Source organism: Trichinella spiralis, assembly GCF_000181795.1.
Source record: "Trichinella spiralis strain ISS 195 chromosome Unknown Scfld2, whole genome shotgun sequence".
In the NCBI taxonomy this organism is placed as follows: domain Eukaryota; kingdom Metazoa; phylum Nematoda; class Enoplea; order Trichinellida; family Trichinellidae; genus Trichinella; species Trichinella spiralis.
The window spans coordinates 1,106,257-1,121,731 of record NW_003526941.1 but is presented as its reverse complement, the minus strand read 5'-3'; the positions used below and the strand labels follow the sequence as shown (position 1 = coordinate 1,121,731).

At 38.1% G+C, this 15,475-nt stretch overlaps 4 protein-coding genes across 4 annotated transcripts; 2 read left to right on the top strand and 2 right to left on the bottom strand.

Annotated features, from left to right (window-relative positions):
• Positions 1–27: 27 nt before the first annotated feature.
• Positions 28–1,229, bottom strand: Tsp_02732 (protein spitz). The gene is made up of 4 exons (XM_003379012.1): positions 1,115–1,229; positions 540–705; positions 212–479; positions 28–138 (listed from the first exon to the last, which is right to left on the bottom strand). Exons 1-4 carry the CDS (start codon positions 1,227–1,229, stop codon positions 28–30), a joined length of 660 nt encoding a protein of 219 aa, XP_003379060.1.
• Positions 1,230–5,229: 4,000 nt separating this feature from the next.
• On the bottom strand, positions 5,230–5,556 carry Tsp_02731 (vacuolar ATP synthase subunit e 2). The gene has a single exon (XM_003379011.1). The coding sequence runs from the start codon at positions 5,554–5,556 to the stop codon at positions 5,230–5,232; it is 327 nt and encodes a 108-aa protein (XP_003379059.1).
• Positions 5,557–10,467: 4,911 nt separating this feature from the next.
• On the top strand, positions 10,468–10,987 carry Tsp_02730 (vacuolar ATP synthase subunit e 2). The gene is made up of 3 exons (XM_003379010.1): positions 10,468–10,554; positions 10,615–10,723; positions 10,767–10,987. The coding sequence occupies exons 1-3, from the start codon at positions 10,468–10,470 to the stop codon at positions 10,985–10,987; spliced, it is 417 nt and encodes a 138-aa protein (XP_003379058.1).
• A 171-nt stretch (positions 10,988–11,158) lies between these two features.
• Tsp_02729 (guanine nucleotide-binding protein subunit beta-1) lies at positions 11,159–12,270 on the top strand. The gene is made up of 2 exons (XM_003379009.1): positions 11,159–11,655; positions 11,745–12,270. Exons 1-2 carry the CDS (start codon positions 11,159–11,161, stop codon positions 12,268–12,270), a joined length of 1,023 nt encoding a protein of 340 aa, XP_003379057.1.
• Positions 12,271–15,475: the final 3,205 nt, after the last annotated feature.

The following is a 15,475-nucleotide window of genomic DNA, read 5'->3' as shown; positions in this document are numbered from 1 at the left end:
GTTGCAAAATTTGACTTCAGAACGTTATTAAACCAAAGTCTGTGCAGCTGCATCTTCGCGGTTATCACACTGATTGGCATTCGCTGAATCACCAACGTCGACAGATGTTCGAAGTGCATTTTTTACATGACTTCTTGGCTGAAAATATAAGAAAAATGAAATTTTTGAAAACATAAATAATATATCCCCCCTCCAAAAAATGTGTATATACTTTGCTAGATGCAATACCGCTACACAACTGCCGAATGGGCATGTCACAAGCATGGCAATAGGAAATGACTGGCGATGTTTGCATGGTGTCGCTGATTCTTCGACGCCGATAATAAATGTACAATACCACCGAGACAAAGATGACAATGATAATCAACACCGTTACAGAGCCAGCAATACCAGCTACTTCGACGCGTTGTTGTACCGGCAAATAACGGTCACCTGTGTCTTGATATTCACAACGTTGCCCGTACCAGCCTGGTTGGCACCTTGAAATTATTTTGTTAATTAATGAATTAATTAAGTAAATGAATAAATAATATACTGACTCGCAACTGAATATAAAAGTATCAGTAACTTTCGTTCTGAAACAAATGCCATCGTTGAGGCAGTACAAGGCAGCGTAATCTTCAGTGCAATTTTCCCGAAGTAGATAAGTGCTCAGTGGTGGCCTGACCACCCAATGCTTCGGTGACGGTCGTGTCGAGCAACTTTCTAAAATATCAACATTAACAACAAATTATTTGATTTTAATTTCACTGAACAATTTTTAATTCAAAAGAAAAAAATATATTGAAATTCAAGATGACTAATTACTAATTGTGTTTGTTCTATTGTTGAAATTTTACAGCACACAGACACACAGCAAATACAAATATATGCGTCAGCAGTGTGTGTTTACAGAGATAAAATAAAATGCAATTTTTATCTATCGCTTTTCTTGTTTGTTAAATAAAAGCAGGGGCAATTGAAAGTATTTCATCTTATTCATTCGATGATTGTAAATTAAACTTAAAAATATACAATTATTAACAATTAAACATTCTAAAAATAAATAAAAAACCCAAAACAAATAAAAATTTCAATTTCACATTGTCCCTTGTGTATGAGTAAAATTTTGAACGTCTCCGGGAGTGAGAAAAGGTCAATAATAACCATTTCTCGGTCACTATAGGAGCTCGTAATGGGCGCCGAAGACACCTGGCCGTGGCTTTCAACAAGCCGGCCAATGTAGCCATTTTGGTCTTAATTGACGTGTTTCCGGCCGGCTTCCGGGACCCTTCTTAGCTTGCTAAAGAGAACCCCAAAACCCAGCCGACCGGCTTAATCACCGGCCAACTGCATGTGCACAGCAATTATTGAATTTCTGCCCGGCAATGAAAAAAATATATATATAAATATGAACAAACGAAAAGATGAAAAGGTGATTTGTGAAGAAAAATTGCAATTCGTGAAGCAGCCAAGCAAGAAGCTAACAATGATGACAAATGGCGTACAAACAAGGCTCGGTTCATTTAACCTGAGGAAAAAAGAGCAAACCAAGTCGAGGTCACAAGGGCAGCATATTCAAAGTGGTTTTTGTTTTTAAAATAAACATAAATCCCCCTTTTTCAAGCATGTTTATTTGTTCAGTTGGAGAATAGCAATTTTGAATATTAAAAAGTGAAAAGTATGTGGAGAAGAAAAATTTTTGAATTTTTACAATTCATCAAGTGGACAGAGAAAATTAATGCTAACAACACCGGTCACCTGCGCAGAGTATCAACGCCGGCTGGTTTGGCAACAGGATTAGCATCAAGCTTATCCTAAATGATGAACCTCGATGATAAGAAGTAGAGGAAGAAGAAGAAAAACTCAACCATGGAGAAAACGCGTTTCAGATGATGATATATATATATATGTATATATTTTTGTGCTTTCATCATTTGCTATTGCTTAAAACAAGGGTCAGATATTGGTCGGTCGACAAGCTGGTCGGTGTTGTTGTCTTTTTATTTTACATTATATTATTTTTTGAAATAATTTTCAGCAAGCATCTGTCGGTCTGGCTAAAAAAAGAACCAAAAACCTTCACCGGCCGACAGCTGCTCAACTGTCCATTCCCCCGGAGGCTTTCACTTCACGGCTTTAATTTGGTAGCATACAACAAAAAAAGCCAACTTATCAACGGAGCTCATCAAACAGCGCGCGTGGCTTCGTTGTCACCTGGCAAATGACAGTGACCGAATTATATAGATACTATTTTTTTCTTTCTTCTTCTTTTGACCCTCAATCTCAAAACGCAAGCTTAACAGATATTAACAACAGTAAAAGTAAATATGCAGTTATTATTATCATTAACGAACAAGTCAACTTATTCACACTTGCTTATGCAGCTTGATATTATGGAAAAAATAGACGAATTGAAATATCCAAATAGAGTCGAAATGAATAATTGCAACGTCACCTTTTTTCATCAATAAATAAATAAGATGGTCAAGTAAGCAATTGTCGAGAAATTTCACAAATTAGGCTAATGGGAAAGATAACACAAAACAGTAGTCGAGTTTGTTCGGTAAATTTGACGTTTGAAAAAAAATAAATAAACGACCGGCTGTCATTTAAATGTTACACGAAATATATAAAAAATTGGTGAATTATAACGAGCAAAGGTCATATACCTTGGAGCAAATTGTTTGTCACCTTCGATTTCAAGAGAAAAAAATCCACTACTCATATACAAAGTTTGAATGGCATCACATTTTTTGAAAAAAGTTGATTGTTCTTTTTACTTTTTTTGAAATTATGAAAAAAATGGGAAGATATTTTTCCATATCAATTCAAGTTGGCCTTTCTGTGTGATAATTTCTCACAGATCAGAAAAAAAAAGTTAACCAACCTCCCATCAAGGTCCTCTCTCTCTCTATATATATATATGCCATTTTGGAAAAGCTTTGTAAAGCATCACTGTCAGAGCTTGTCGACACTTCCCTATTCATTAGAGGAAAATGGTCCAGTTTTGTGGAAAAATTTATTGCTGGTCAAAAATGGAAAACTAGCACGCCACCGTGGGTCAATTTCCTGACATTCTAGACAGAGTGGGTAGAGGATGGAGCATGATGAAAAGCGCAATTTTCCTCGCAAAGCGGAAATTGACTACGTGTCCATACGCGGTAGAATGGGAAGGAGAGGGGATAAAAAAAATTCTTGTCGGACAATATTCGTTATTTCATTTTACCAACAGCAACTGCACCGGTGAAGATGAGGAAATAATTGCATCGGATTGCTACGTCGTACCAGAAGCTATTTTCACTTGCAAAACCAACGTCCGCATTGCCGATGCAGCAGATTGCAAATAAAAACGTCAGCAAACGTCTGCTCAACATCACCAATTATTCCACTGAACAATCAATTATTCACGGAGCAATATGCAAATTTTCTGATGATCACTTTGAAATCAAGCGAAAAGTTCAGCAGAGTAGAAATGTGCTGTTGTAGTTGGAATTTTTTCATCACACTTGCAAAACTAATAATAAATACAAGCGGAGTTGGCAGAAATTATTCCATTCAGCTGTCGAGAGACATTGAAATGCTTTTTCCACGTCACACGGCTAGTCGTCGAATGTTTAAAATTGACCGCATGTTGAAATAATAATGGCAGCAGAGCAACAAAAAAATATACAGCTGACAGGTGAAATTAGTGTAGCTCTTCTTTTTTTCTCTTTTACAAAATTTCAATAGAATGACGAACGAATAATTCATTTTTGAAAATATATTCATCGGTTGGCTATTTTTTGAAAAATTTTTCCACCACCACCACCACCACCACCACAGCCGCCGCCCACGTCCTTTTCAAGCAAAGCAGCAGTAAATTGATAACGTCATCCAGAGAGACGTTCTCGATTTGATTGAAAAATCAAACGTTTGCAATAAACACCTACACACACACTTTCCTGCCGTTCGCTCAGCAAACATCCGAAATAGCAGTGGAAGCTAGTTGCAAGCTGACATACAGACAAACAGACAGACAGACACTGTGGTCAAAATTTGATGTAAAAAAATATTTTTGATAAAAATATCAAAACAAGATGATGTCAGTGTCAAGGGCAGGGGGCAGATTCTATTAATACAAGACCACCGTCGGCGGGCTGGCAAAGACGTGAGTAAACATTAGCTGGACCGACAAATTGTCACCAGCCCTTGGCCCTCATAAAGCTAACATAAAGGTTATAGATTTGACAGGCTTGTTTGCGAGCCAGCGAGTAAACAACGAGGAAAGAGCCTATTGTGATCACAGCCACCCAAAAGGCTTCTCATGGACAAACTTGTAACTAGTGCCAGCCGACAAAGCACCTTCCGGTACTAATGGAGCCCGGACTGCGCCTACCAGTGTACACAAAAGACGCGTCTACCTTACACAAAAATGCAACACAAACAACAAGCCAGCTAATTTGGAAAAAGAATATCTCGCGCGGAGAAAGAGAGAATGAAATGGCATTTACAAGAAGAATGCTGTTCACTTACCGACCACTTTGACAAACTGCCACGACCATCCAAAGTATAATACAAGGGTTAAAAATAGTGGAGGCGATTGGAAAAACCACAAACTTCTTCTCTCGGCACCCAGAATGTAGACGGCTAACGATCTGTACAGGTCTGAAAAAATGCAAAGTGACAACTATTAACAACGAACAATTTAAAATTAAAGGTTAACCAATCAACAACACGGTCATCCAGTGATGATAGATAGATAGATAGATATATTAATTTATTTATTTTATTTTTTCATTATTTCTACTTGGCAGAAGAAGGCCAACTTCTTGACACGCTTCGTTACCGTCGCTTGCGTGAAAAGGAGACTATTTTTCAACAAAACTTCTCAACCAACTAAGCAAACTTTCATAGGGAAATAAAAATTTAAAAAAATGTCAAAATGACAATTAAATAGATCATTAGAAGGGGTGCTCACAGTTTTGTAAAGGTTTTGTCATTTTCAATTCTTCTGACTCATCGAATCAATTGTTATTTACTTTGAAATACAATTGGTAGACAGACACAAAGCATGAAAGCTGTCAATCTATTATATGGATCGAAATGAGCAGAAAAAATTCCTGCTACGCCAGCGCATTCCAAAAGTTCAGAGCATTGAAAAAATTTGAATAAAATATCTCCACATACGAGAAAGTTTAAAATAAATGATATAACAGAAGAAGAAGAGGAAGAAAAAACAAACAAATAAACGAAATAAAATTATTCGTTTCACTTACGCGCTACAATGGCCAACGAAAGGAGCAGAAAGTGGGCGAGCAAATGAAATGAATAATGGTCGTTGTTGGACGTTGAACGGCAACGTGCCGGACGATACCTCCGCCTAAGGCAAGCCCCGAAGCACAAGCACCAACAATACGATTCAGAGTAGACGTGCAAAGAGCACAAAGCCGACTGGCAAGAAGAAATCCCTTGGTCATCTGGCACTTGTTCGGATTTGGCACGTTGCAAGTGGCCCAGTCGACTTGCCAACAAGGGTCCAAGCACTGAGGCCGGACCGACAAATCTTACAGTGAGCAGATTCGGTACGATGGTCATGGATCCGTACCAGAGGGATGAAGAGGAAAAACACACAGAAAAGATGAAAAGCCAATGAAAACAAACAAACAAACAAACAGGCAAAAGATGACGAATCTGGACAACCGCAGTCGGACTCTATTATAATCAAGGTCGATTCTGTAATTTCGAACAACAAGCGACAATTAAGCCGACAGTGAATTAATTTATCATCGCCTGAAAAGCAGAAGCGCTTTTTCCCCTTGGACAAGCAAGCGCATGCACAATCGGTCCGGAATAAGCAATGAGCTGCGGCGCGGTCGGTCGCCCAGGTGACGTGCGCTGTAGCCGGACGGGCACCTTGGCCGACAATTGACCAATCACACACAACCGTTGAACACTTTTCACCCCCAAGCCGCCCACTCAATTCCGCGGTTCACTTTTGGCCGACAAGTCAGTCGATGGTAATCGATGATTGGTGATGAAAGTGAAAATCAAGTTTTTTATTATTATTCAAATTTCCAAACGCCAAAAGAAACAACAACCAACCAACCAACGCACGCTGATTCTCAGTTAAAATGCTCAAAAAATTCCAATCATCACCAGACGGGTCAGCAGCAACCGTCATGATACGACTGACAATTTACTTTTTGGAATGCTGCACACTGCTATCACTACTACTGGCTGGGCTGGCAACTACAACAACAACGCCCACTTGAACAAAGGACCGGTTTTTTATGCATTTTCATAATTTTTTGATTTTCCTCCTCTTTCCCCACCCCTTCCAATTATATTCAATCGACAATGATCAAAAAGATGCGACAGATGTTGACTTTGGAATAATTAATAATATGAAACGCTCAACATTAGCCAATTAGAGATATTGAATATTGTAACATAATCGCATAAAATAACGATTTGCAACTATTGCTCATTTTGTACCACTAGAACGAATTGTAAAATACGCAAATGACAGCAGGCAGATGTTGTGAAAATTGTACAGATTTGAATAATTTTCACGAAGCTGTAGGCAAATGAATTTTACTACAGACCAGAACAGAACAAACGGTAAAAATAACATTTGCTATAGAATGAAAGTTTTTCATGAACTGGCTCGGCATTGATCAGTTGCCATGTTACAGAAATGTCTACCGATCGATCACAAGCATCTTCCGGTCGTTATTCATAGACGGCTAATTGTCGCACTGCAGCTGTCAGGTCGTAATGGCCAACAAACGGTCATCGTCGACCAAATGAAGGACGAGCCATAGCTAGACCCCGCCCACGTGGCGTTGTAATTTGAATTTCAAAAAATACATACATGCATGTATGTATGTGTATATAAAGAAAAAGAGTGGGCTACAGTGGACAGGTGCCGGGCAGTTTCCAGTTGGATGAGCCGGGTCGGGTAGGACAAATTGTTGCCAAACAAGCGTATCAAAATCGGATTTTATCCAAGCCCGTAATCGTCTAGTGAATGATGAAGTGAACGGTGCGAGCCGTCTGTGCAGAAGCAACGAGCCGAAAGTGTCAGCGTTGTCGCAATAAAATTGACAATTGTCTTGTAAAACATATTCACCAGATCCAACTCAGAGGAAGAAGACAAGCAAGACAAGAAACATCTTGTCCCGCCGAAACGGTCAAGAAATTTGATCTTCAACCCAAACATCCCAACGCATCAATAATTGAATGAAAAATTAATATTTCCCCTTCTTCGCTTATTCACCAAAAAAACATTACCAAATTTATCATCTCTAATCAGTGAATACAATCAAAAATAAATTTGACATTTTTTAGTTCATTTTTTGACCTAATTAAGTGAGACATTTTTGAAATTTTAATCGATCATAATGACAAATAATTGACCGTAATTATTAATAGCAACGCTTTGTTAATTTTTCCATACTTACTCGCTTTGGTATGAATAAATTTGGAAAACGAACGCTGTTGAATGGCAAATGATGAACTGCGAAATCGGGACACATTCACGCACCTGCATACTCGACATTTGGTACATTGAAAATTGAACAGACACTTTTTCAAAAACGCTACGTGGCCACTGACTCTTCTTTTTTTGAATTACATTTATTTACAGTAAATTTTTACTGTATTCATTAATCAACTTGATTGATAAATTCAATTATCACATGATAATGAGAAAAGAAAAAAATTTTTTTATTCTTTAGTATTTACCGCATGGTTAATTTTTAATTGAAAATTTATTTACTTTGATAAACATCCATACTGAGCAATTGTTGAAAAGCAATTAATTGTTGCTGATGAACTATTTTCATTCATTTAAAAAAACTGAAATGATCCCGATTAAAAAAATTTTTATTTTTTAATTTAAAAAATAGTAATATTGATTTATTTTATTTTTTAAGAAACAGTTTTCTTTTTGAATACCTAATTAGCACAATTGGCGCTATCGTAAAAAAATAACGGTTAAGAATAATTCTTAAAAGTAATTATTTTTTAAGTAAAAATTAATTATTATTCCACACTTATGTCTCAGTTTAAATAGACTTTTGAAAAATACTGTTGAACCAAATATAATCTGTTCTTTGCTAGAACCCAGCATAGCCGCCGACTGTGCTTGGACGTGAATCTTCTTCCTTTTTTGGTGGGAATAATTGGAAATGGAATTTTTGCACTTCCTCGGAAAAGAATAAAAACCAGCATGCTTTAAACAAACAAAGCTAGAAATATCAAGGTGAAAATTGAATTGAAAAATTGACAATTGCAATTTCAATTGTGAAAACGTCGACGACCCGGTCGGATATTGCGTTGCAAAATGGCCAAACGTGCCCTGGGTCTGTTGATAAAGCTGCCAAAGGTTGCCGCGTGCACATTTTTGGCATGAAACAAAAGCTTGTGCCATGTTTGCATATTGAATGAACGACGGAGTCGCGTTTCAAGACGTCCACGGTTCAATTCTTCCACTGACGAGTTTAGCTTGCGTAAAAAATTTTCACCAATCTTCCACTTGATGTCAATAATAGTTATTATTCCATTGTATTTGTTGGGAATTTTGCAATTATTTACAAAAGAAAAGAATACTTTAAACCCAATTTCAATTAACTGTGAAAGCTGGATGTGCATGGGTAAACTGTTATTTGTGTTTGTGTGTGATAATTTGAAATTTCACTTTTTTTCTGATTTATAATGCGGAAAAGAAAATTGATACAAGCAAAGGATACATTTTTATTTTTACTACATGAAAGCATTGTAGGGGGGGGGCAAAGTGGCAGGTCGTATTTACTCTGCTTTCTTCTTTTCATGTTTCACTTTTGTGCTTGTCAATTGTCCGGAAGAAAAAGACCATTTTTATTTCGACCCCCCCTGTTGACTGTTGTTGACACAAAAAATAATTGGCTATCAACAAGCACTAGATGACCCGATGTCGTTTAAAAAAATTCGGTCAAAGTGTCCTCTGACGCAACAGCAACTGCTCGTCGATGATCTTCAGAACACACACGTAGCAATTGTTGTCCCATTATTATCATTACTATTAATAATATTATTATGGTTCATGTTAACTTTTTCTTCTTTCTTCAACAGAACAAAAAGTGAAACAGTTCAAAATTTAAAAAATGTTCTTACAGTGAAAAGTTGAAAATAATCACTACTTGACTGTAACAGAAAAATGGCCTACTAATTGTAAAGCAAGCCGTTTTTTTTATAATTTATTCTTTTAAACAGAAAAATCTTGATATCTTCTATAAATTTATCTTTCTTTTTCCTTTTCTAAATTAGATAAAAATTTATCAATTAAAATAGGTATACTGTAATAATTCAAATTGTTCTTTGGATGTCACAAACGTTGAATGTGAACAAAGGTAAGTGCTGCATTATCATAATATGCTGTATTTTTCTTATTAACATCTGCATATGCATGTATTTGGTATTTGAATATTAGGTGCATTTGTACTTTGCTCGTGCTTTTTTAAAAATTATTTACAGTAATTTTGGGAAAGATGTGATTCATGTGTTTGAGTGACGCAGTGGAAAATGTCGATATTTAGAAGGTCGTTTAATCATTTCTGCTGTCAATTCAACGTTATCACCTCAACTAAGACAAAAAACGACATTTCAATTGTATCGTTTACGTAAACAGATGTGGGTTAGTAGAAATAAAAACCGCACATTGATATACGCTCGTTGAACGTTACGAGCTTTCAAAAATTGTAATCGATTCAAAGCCCGGCGAGAAACGTCGCGCTACTCTTGTTGCAAACAACATCCAAAAGCATCCACTACTCAATCACAAATCGATTGGTTGGAATTGTCGTACGTTTTTCGTTCATAATCTATGAATAATTTTTTTTCTTCAAATGCAGTTTCAGCTGTCAATAAAATTAGAAAAAAGCAAAACTAAAAATAAAAGAAAAATCTTTTAACATCAACTTGAACTTTTGCAACAGAAAAAGAAGTTTCACATCAATAACGCTTGATTTTCACGATGCAAATAATAGCTCGAAATTACAGTCAACCAAGTTGATTGAAAACTACGGTGTTTGATTTACTTCAGCGAAAGTTTAAAATTTACGAAAATGGATAAAATCAAAACAAATTGTATTCTTTTAACTGATTTAATTCTACTCCTACTTTGTAAACAAGTTGAACAATTTAACTTAAAGTTGATTTAAATAAATAAATAAAAAAGCATATCTTATTGAAAAACTCGACAAGTAAATTTTATTTATAATTTAAAGGTGAGAATGTTCTGAACAATTACTTTTTTCACCCAGTAAAATGTCAATTTGTATTATTACAGTATCCTGATTGTTAAAATTGAATGGAAAAATTTAAATAGAAATGAAAAGTTAAAAAGCTTAAAATAGGTACAGATAAAAATATAGAACATTTTTATGCAATCAAAAAAATTAAATTGCAAATGAAGTGTTATCGACGAAATTGAACATTACAGTATATTGACGTTCAAGTTATTAAATGGGAAAACATCGTCATCGTGCGGCGACCGCTGTGCGGCCCTATCACGTTGCAGGTCTTTGTGAACGCCGGAGATCCGCCGGCCGCGTCTGAAGCGCCGGCTTCTTCTTTTTTTTGCTCTTTCTCTCTCGCGCCGATGTATCCAAGCCGACGCCGTGCCGGTCGCCGAGGAGTGTAGCAGTCACCGCGCGCGTTTACACACGTTCCGTAGAGCGGTCTGCTTTGCCCTGTGTAGTCGGCTTTGAGCACTTGAGCAGTGTTTTTGTTTTCTTGTTTATTTGTTTTTTTGAAAAAAGCAGCAGCTTTTCAAGGCGAAAGTGAACAAGCAAGCGAACAAGCTGAAAAGCGCGCTGTTTTGGAACAAAAGCAGATTGTTGTGAAGCATCAAAGAAGAAGAAGAAGACGTGAGTCAGACATAGAGACAAACACCGAGACCGAGGATTGTAGAGATAGAGCGAGAGTGGTTGGTAGAGATAGAGAAGAAATCGAGAAGAAGAAAAATAAAAAAAAAGAGAAATAAACATCCATTGAGCAGCTGAAGAAGCTACATCGAAGTAGACGAAGATAAGGAAGAAGAGCGTGCTTGGGAGCCTTGCCCGCACCCAACAACGGTGTGGTTTAATTCCTAGCTAGCTAGCCTAGCTGGAGTGTGTGTGTCTGTGTGTGTTTCGCTGGAAAATTAGTATAAATCATGAGCGAACTGGAAGCGCTGCGCCAAGAGGCAGAGCAGTTGAAAAGTCAAATCCGTGAGGCGCGCAAAGCGGCCAACGACACTACCCTGGCCGCGGTTGCGGCATCGATGGAGCCGATCGGTCGGATTCAGATGCGCACCAGGCGCACTTTGCGTGGCCATTTGGCCAAAATTTACGCCATGCACTGGGCAACGGACAGCCGGAATTTGGTCTCAGCTAGCCAGGACGGCAAGCTAATTGTCTGGGATTCTTACACGACGAACAAAGTGCACGCGATCCCGTTGCGCAGCAGCTGGGTGATGACCTGCGCCTACGCGCCCAGTGGTAACTACGTCGCCTGCGGAGGACTGGACAATATTTGCAGCATTTACTCGCTGAAAACGCGCGAAGGCAACGTCCGGGTCTCGCGCGAACTACCCGGCCACACCGGCTATCTCTCCTGCTGTCGCTTTCTGGACGACAATCAGATTGTCACCTCTAGTGGCGATATGACATGGTGAGGAAATTGTGAAAATTGTTTTTTTTTCACTGTTGTTATTCTTCTACTTTTAACTTATTAATTTTTCACCGCTTTTTCCTCAACAGCGCACTTTGGGATATCGAGACAGGTCAGCAGTGCACTGCCTTCACTGGTCACACGGGCGATGTGATGTCGCTGAGCCTGTCGCCGGATATGCGTACGTTTGTCTCCGGCGCCTGCGACGCGTCGGCAAAGCTGTGGGACATACGCGACGGCATGTGCAAGCAGACGTTCCCTGGCCACGAGTCGGATATCAATGCGGTGGCGTTCTTTCCGAACGGTTTCGCATTTGCCACTGGCTCCGACGACGCCACTTGTCGCCTGTTCGACATTCGAGCCGACCAAGAGTTGGCCATGTATTCCCACGACAACATCATCTGCGGTATAACGTCGGTCGCTTTCAGCAAGTCTGGCCGGCTTCTTTTTGCCGGCTACGACGACTTCAACTGCAACGTCTGGGATAGCATGCAGCAAGAACGCTCCGGCGTGTTGGCTGGTCACGACAATCGCGTCAGCTGCCTTGGCGTCACCGAAGATGGAATGGCCGTCTGCACAGGCTCTTGGGATAGTTTTCTCAAAATTTGGAACTAACCGACAGAACAGTCTTCTTCTGCACGCAGCACCACAAAGCGACAGTATGTGTCTGTGATCTTTTTTCATATTTTGTGTAGTATAATCTATTTTCATTTTATTATTCAATAAGAGAAAGAGAGAGAGAGAGAAAGAGAAAAGTGAGGGAGAAGGAGAGACATATAAAAAAGCCAGGGGAATTTAAAAGAAGAAAGGCGTCTAATTTTAATTTTTACAAACTGTACATTGTTTGTGAATGCTGCTGCTGTTGCTGCTCATTTTGTATTTTTGTTCGACGACGCAGCTTTTTTCTTTTTCTTTTCTATTCTATTGCTCCCTTCTTCGACAGTTCTTTTATTGTTCAAGTTTTGCATGTGACGTGAAATTCATATGTATATCGAATGCTAACAACATCTGACGGCGGCAGTAGATTTTACTTTTTATCAATTGCGGTGGTCAAAGTAATTTTTTTTCATTTTCTCTGTGCAAAAGTCTTTCTAGCTATATACTACGTGTTTTGAAGTCATCATTTCTCGGCTCATCGATCGCATGAGGCTTGTTGAATTGCTTTCCATTTATAGAGTTCTATGAGTGCATATGTTTATAGTTAGAAGAACAAAAATTTTTTTTCTTTTTCCAAATGTTGTTCTTTCATCTTTTGAATTTGTACAGATTATGTTGTTTTTCTTTTTAAAATATGAAAATTGTGATGATAATTTTTCGCTGTAGAGAATATTCATTTTCTTTTGCTTTTACGCACACACACACACACTTACTCTTTCTCTCTCTCTCTCTTTTCCCGTCTCCCTCTCCTTCTCTCTCTCTCTCTCTCTTTCTGTTTCTCTCAGTTTTTATGTGTATATGTGGTGTGTCGTACTGCCAATTTACTCAAATATGCGTTTTCATTCGCGTCCGCCATTCAGCTTTCGATCGATTTTCTTCGGTACGCGTTGCAGTTTGCTTGTTCTCTCCACACGCACATTCTTACTCGCTCTCTGTTTCTCTGATTTTTTTTCTTTTTCTCTTCCCCCCTCCCCTCTCTCTTCCTCTTACTCTCTCATATTGGCTTTTTTGTTTTTGCATTTACGTTATTTTTATTCATTTTTTTAAAAATAACATATAACTTTAATGTGTTCTGAGTGTAGACGAGTCTGTTTCACTTTTAACATCAGATGAAATGCAGTCTCGAGATTTAAATGAGCCTCGAGCCCAAAATTTGACAAAAACTGCTAGTCTATATATTTTTGTTATTATTCATTCCTTTTTTCTCTATTGTCTATGTATATTATTACTTTATCTCTCTCTGTTTGTGTCTTTCTCTCTCTCTCTCTGTCTCTCTGCGTTCTAGTCTCTGCCATTCAATTTCCATAGGAATCGATTTGCTCCACCGTCCGTCTGTCTGTCCCTGTGTTATGTTCCGCACACATATTCCCCTTCCCCCTTTCTCTCTCTCTTTCTGTCTGTTCTCTATTTCTCTGTATCTGTATCTCTTTCGCTTGCTCTCTCTTCCCATCTGCCCCTCCCCACCCCCTGTTCCCTTTTGCGCGCGGCATGAAAATGCGTTTTTCTCTTCTCTCACTCATTTCTCTTTTGCTCCTTCTGTAACAATGATAAACGTTCAATTTTGGGCCTTGGCGCTGTTTTTTTTCTACTGCTCGCTCCATTGATTATTATTACTAATATCTTAGTGTGTTGAAGCGCAAAAAAACATTTTTTACTGTTACAATGAGTCGTTATTGTTTTTGTTATGCTCCTTTTATTTGTACGTAAATGGACGACGCTTTTCAAAACGGACAAACAAACAAACAAACAAAATGCTATTTTAATCGTAAATGCATTTGGGAAAAGTGATGAGATTTGAAGTTTGGGCTGTTGTTTCTGACCAGAGGAGGCAGTTTTTCCTTCGACGGTGTTGATCATTCACATTATTATATGTTGTTGAGGCACGCAGCCAGTGGTGTTGCACATGCCTGACTTTTTAAAAAAAAATCTTCTATTTTCGTACTGCTGATGGCCGTATTTTGCATTTAACCGTCTAGAATGACATTATATATATTTGAAGTTTTTCCTCTTTTTTATCATCTTCTGTCTCTCTCTCTCTTTTTGGTTTGTTTTTGCTCTTCATTTTTTTTCTTTTCGTTCGGAGCATTATCTTTTTGTCTTGTACGTTTGTGTATGCCTTGTTGAGATTTATAACTGAATTAAACGTTTTTCGCCATATTTATTTATCTATTTCATCGTGAAAATTCTTCAACTTTATTTTTCTTCTCTTCTTTTCTGTTTGTTTGTTTGTTTGGTTGGTTGATTTTTAATTTTGCTTCATCATTTATTATTTCGGTTAGCTTTTGGCTGTGCGCGCTGTTTGTCCACTCCCTGGCCCGTCGAGGCAACAACAAAAAGCGATTCGTCTCTGATTGGGCGCCGCCTGCTTTGTGGCGAGCTATATAGCAGCGCGAGAGGGAGAGATATAAGTTGAAACGCACGTCTCAATTATATGACTGACGTCAGCAGGACTGCAAGAAAGAGGATTTGATTGGAAAAGTGGCGCTCAAAGAATAGAACGATTGCTAACAACCAACGACTATATATAATATTATACTTACTTGTTCGCGCATGCATGATGCGCACACATGTGTGCCTATATACACGTGTATATAATAATAATATATCTTGAAAGGGGGATGATTTTATTTGTTTTTTTTTTTTGGAAATTTTAACAAAAAAGAAAGAAAGAAAGAACATTTTAAAAATAACTGCTGCTTTTTAGTCTATTTTGTGTATTCATGTGAGAAAGAAACTCTAGGAAAGTGTCGCTTTATTATAATGATTATTGTTTATTGAATGCTGTTCAAAGTAGTCATATTTTTGTTGAAGCAGTTTCTTTCTTTCTTTAACATTGGTTGGCAGTTGTTGTTAGTAGTATAGTTAAACGGTGGATGCGCGCCTCGGGTGTGGCATTGAACATTCATTCTGTTGTCATGTTCGAGTTAATTGAAAGAAAAGAATCGGACCGCTTTTCCGTCGGCCGTAATTTCATTCACTGTCCTCTCGATCTATCGTAGCCTGGGCCGACTCCTCTGGCCGGCTTTGCAAATTTGTACTGATTGACAAACGCGTTCGCGCAGCCAAGAGCTTGTCAATAAAAATCCCGTCGAATAAATGCATATATTCAGCCAGCTTTAGCTTAGTGTGCAAGTGCTGCTGCTGCAGATTATTGTTCCCCGGC

Excerpts from the sequence above, each read along its gene's own strand:
- Tsp_02730 (XM_003379010.1), top strand. The coding sequence starts at position 10,468 with ATGGGAAAACATCGTCATCGTGCGGCGACCGCTGTGCGGCCCTATCAC. Across the intron at positions 10,555-10,614 it reads GCCGGAGATCCGCCGGCCGC|CCGACGCCGTGCCGGTCGCC; the intron begins GTCTGAAGCGCC and ends GATGTATCCAAG. Across the intron at positions 10,724-10,766 it reads CGGCTTTGAGCACTTGAGCA|CAGCTTTTCAAGGCGAAAGT; the intron begins GTGTTTTTGTTT and ends TGAAAAAAGCAG.
- Tsp_02729 (XM_003379009.1), top strand. The coding sequence starts at position 11,159 with ATGAGCGAACTGGAAGCGCTGCGCCAAGAGGCAGAGCAGTTGAAAAGT. Across the intron at positions 11,656-11,744 it reads TCTAGTGGCGATATGACATG|CGCACTTTGGGATATCGAGA; the intron begins GTGAGGAAATTG and ends TTTCCTCAACAG.
- Tsp_02732 (XM_003379012.1), bottom strand. The coding sequence starts at position 1,229 with ATGGCTACATTGGCCGGCTTGTTGAAAGCCACGGCCAGGTGTCTTCGG. Across the intron at positions 706-1,114 it reads CTTTTCTCACTCCCGGAGAC|AAAGTTGCTCGACACGACCG; the intron begins GTTCAAAATTTT and ends TTGATATTTTAG. Across the intron at positions 139-211 it reads GCGGTATTGCATCTAGCAAA|CCAAGAAGTCATGTAAAAAA; the intron begins GTATATACACAT and ends TTATATTTTCAG.
- Tsp_02731 (XM_003379011.1), bottom strand. The coding sequence starts at position 5,556 with ATGACCATCGTACCGAATCTGCTCACTGTAAGATTTGTCGGTCCGGCC.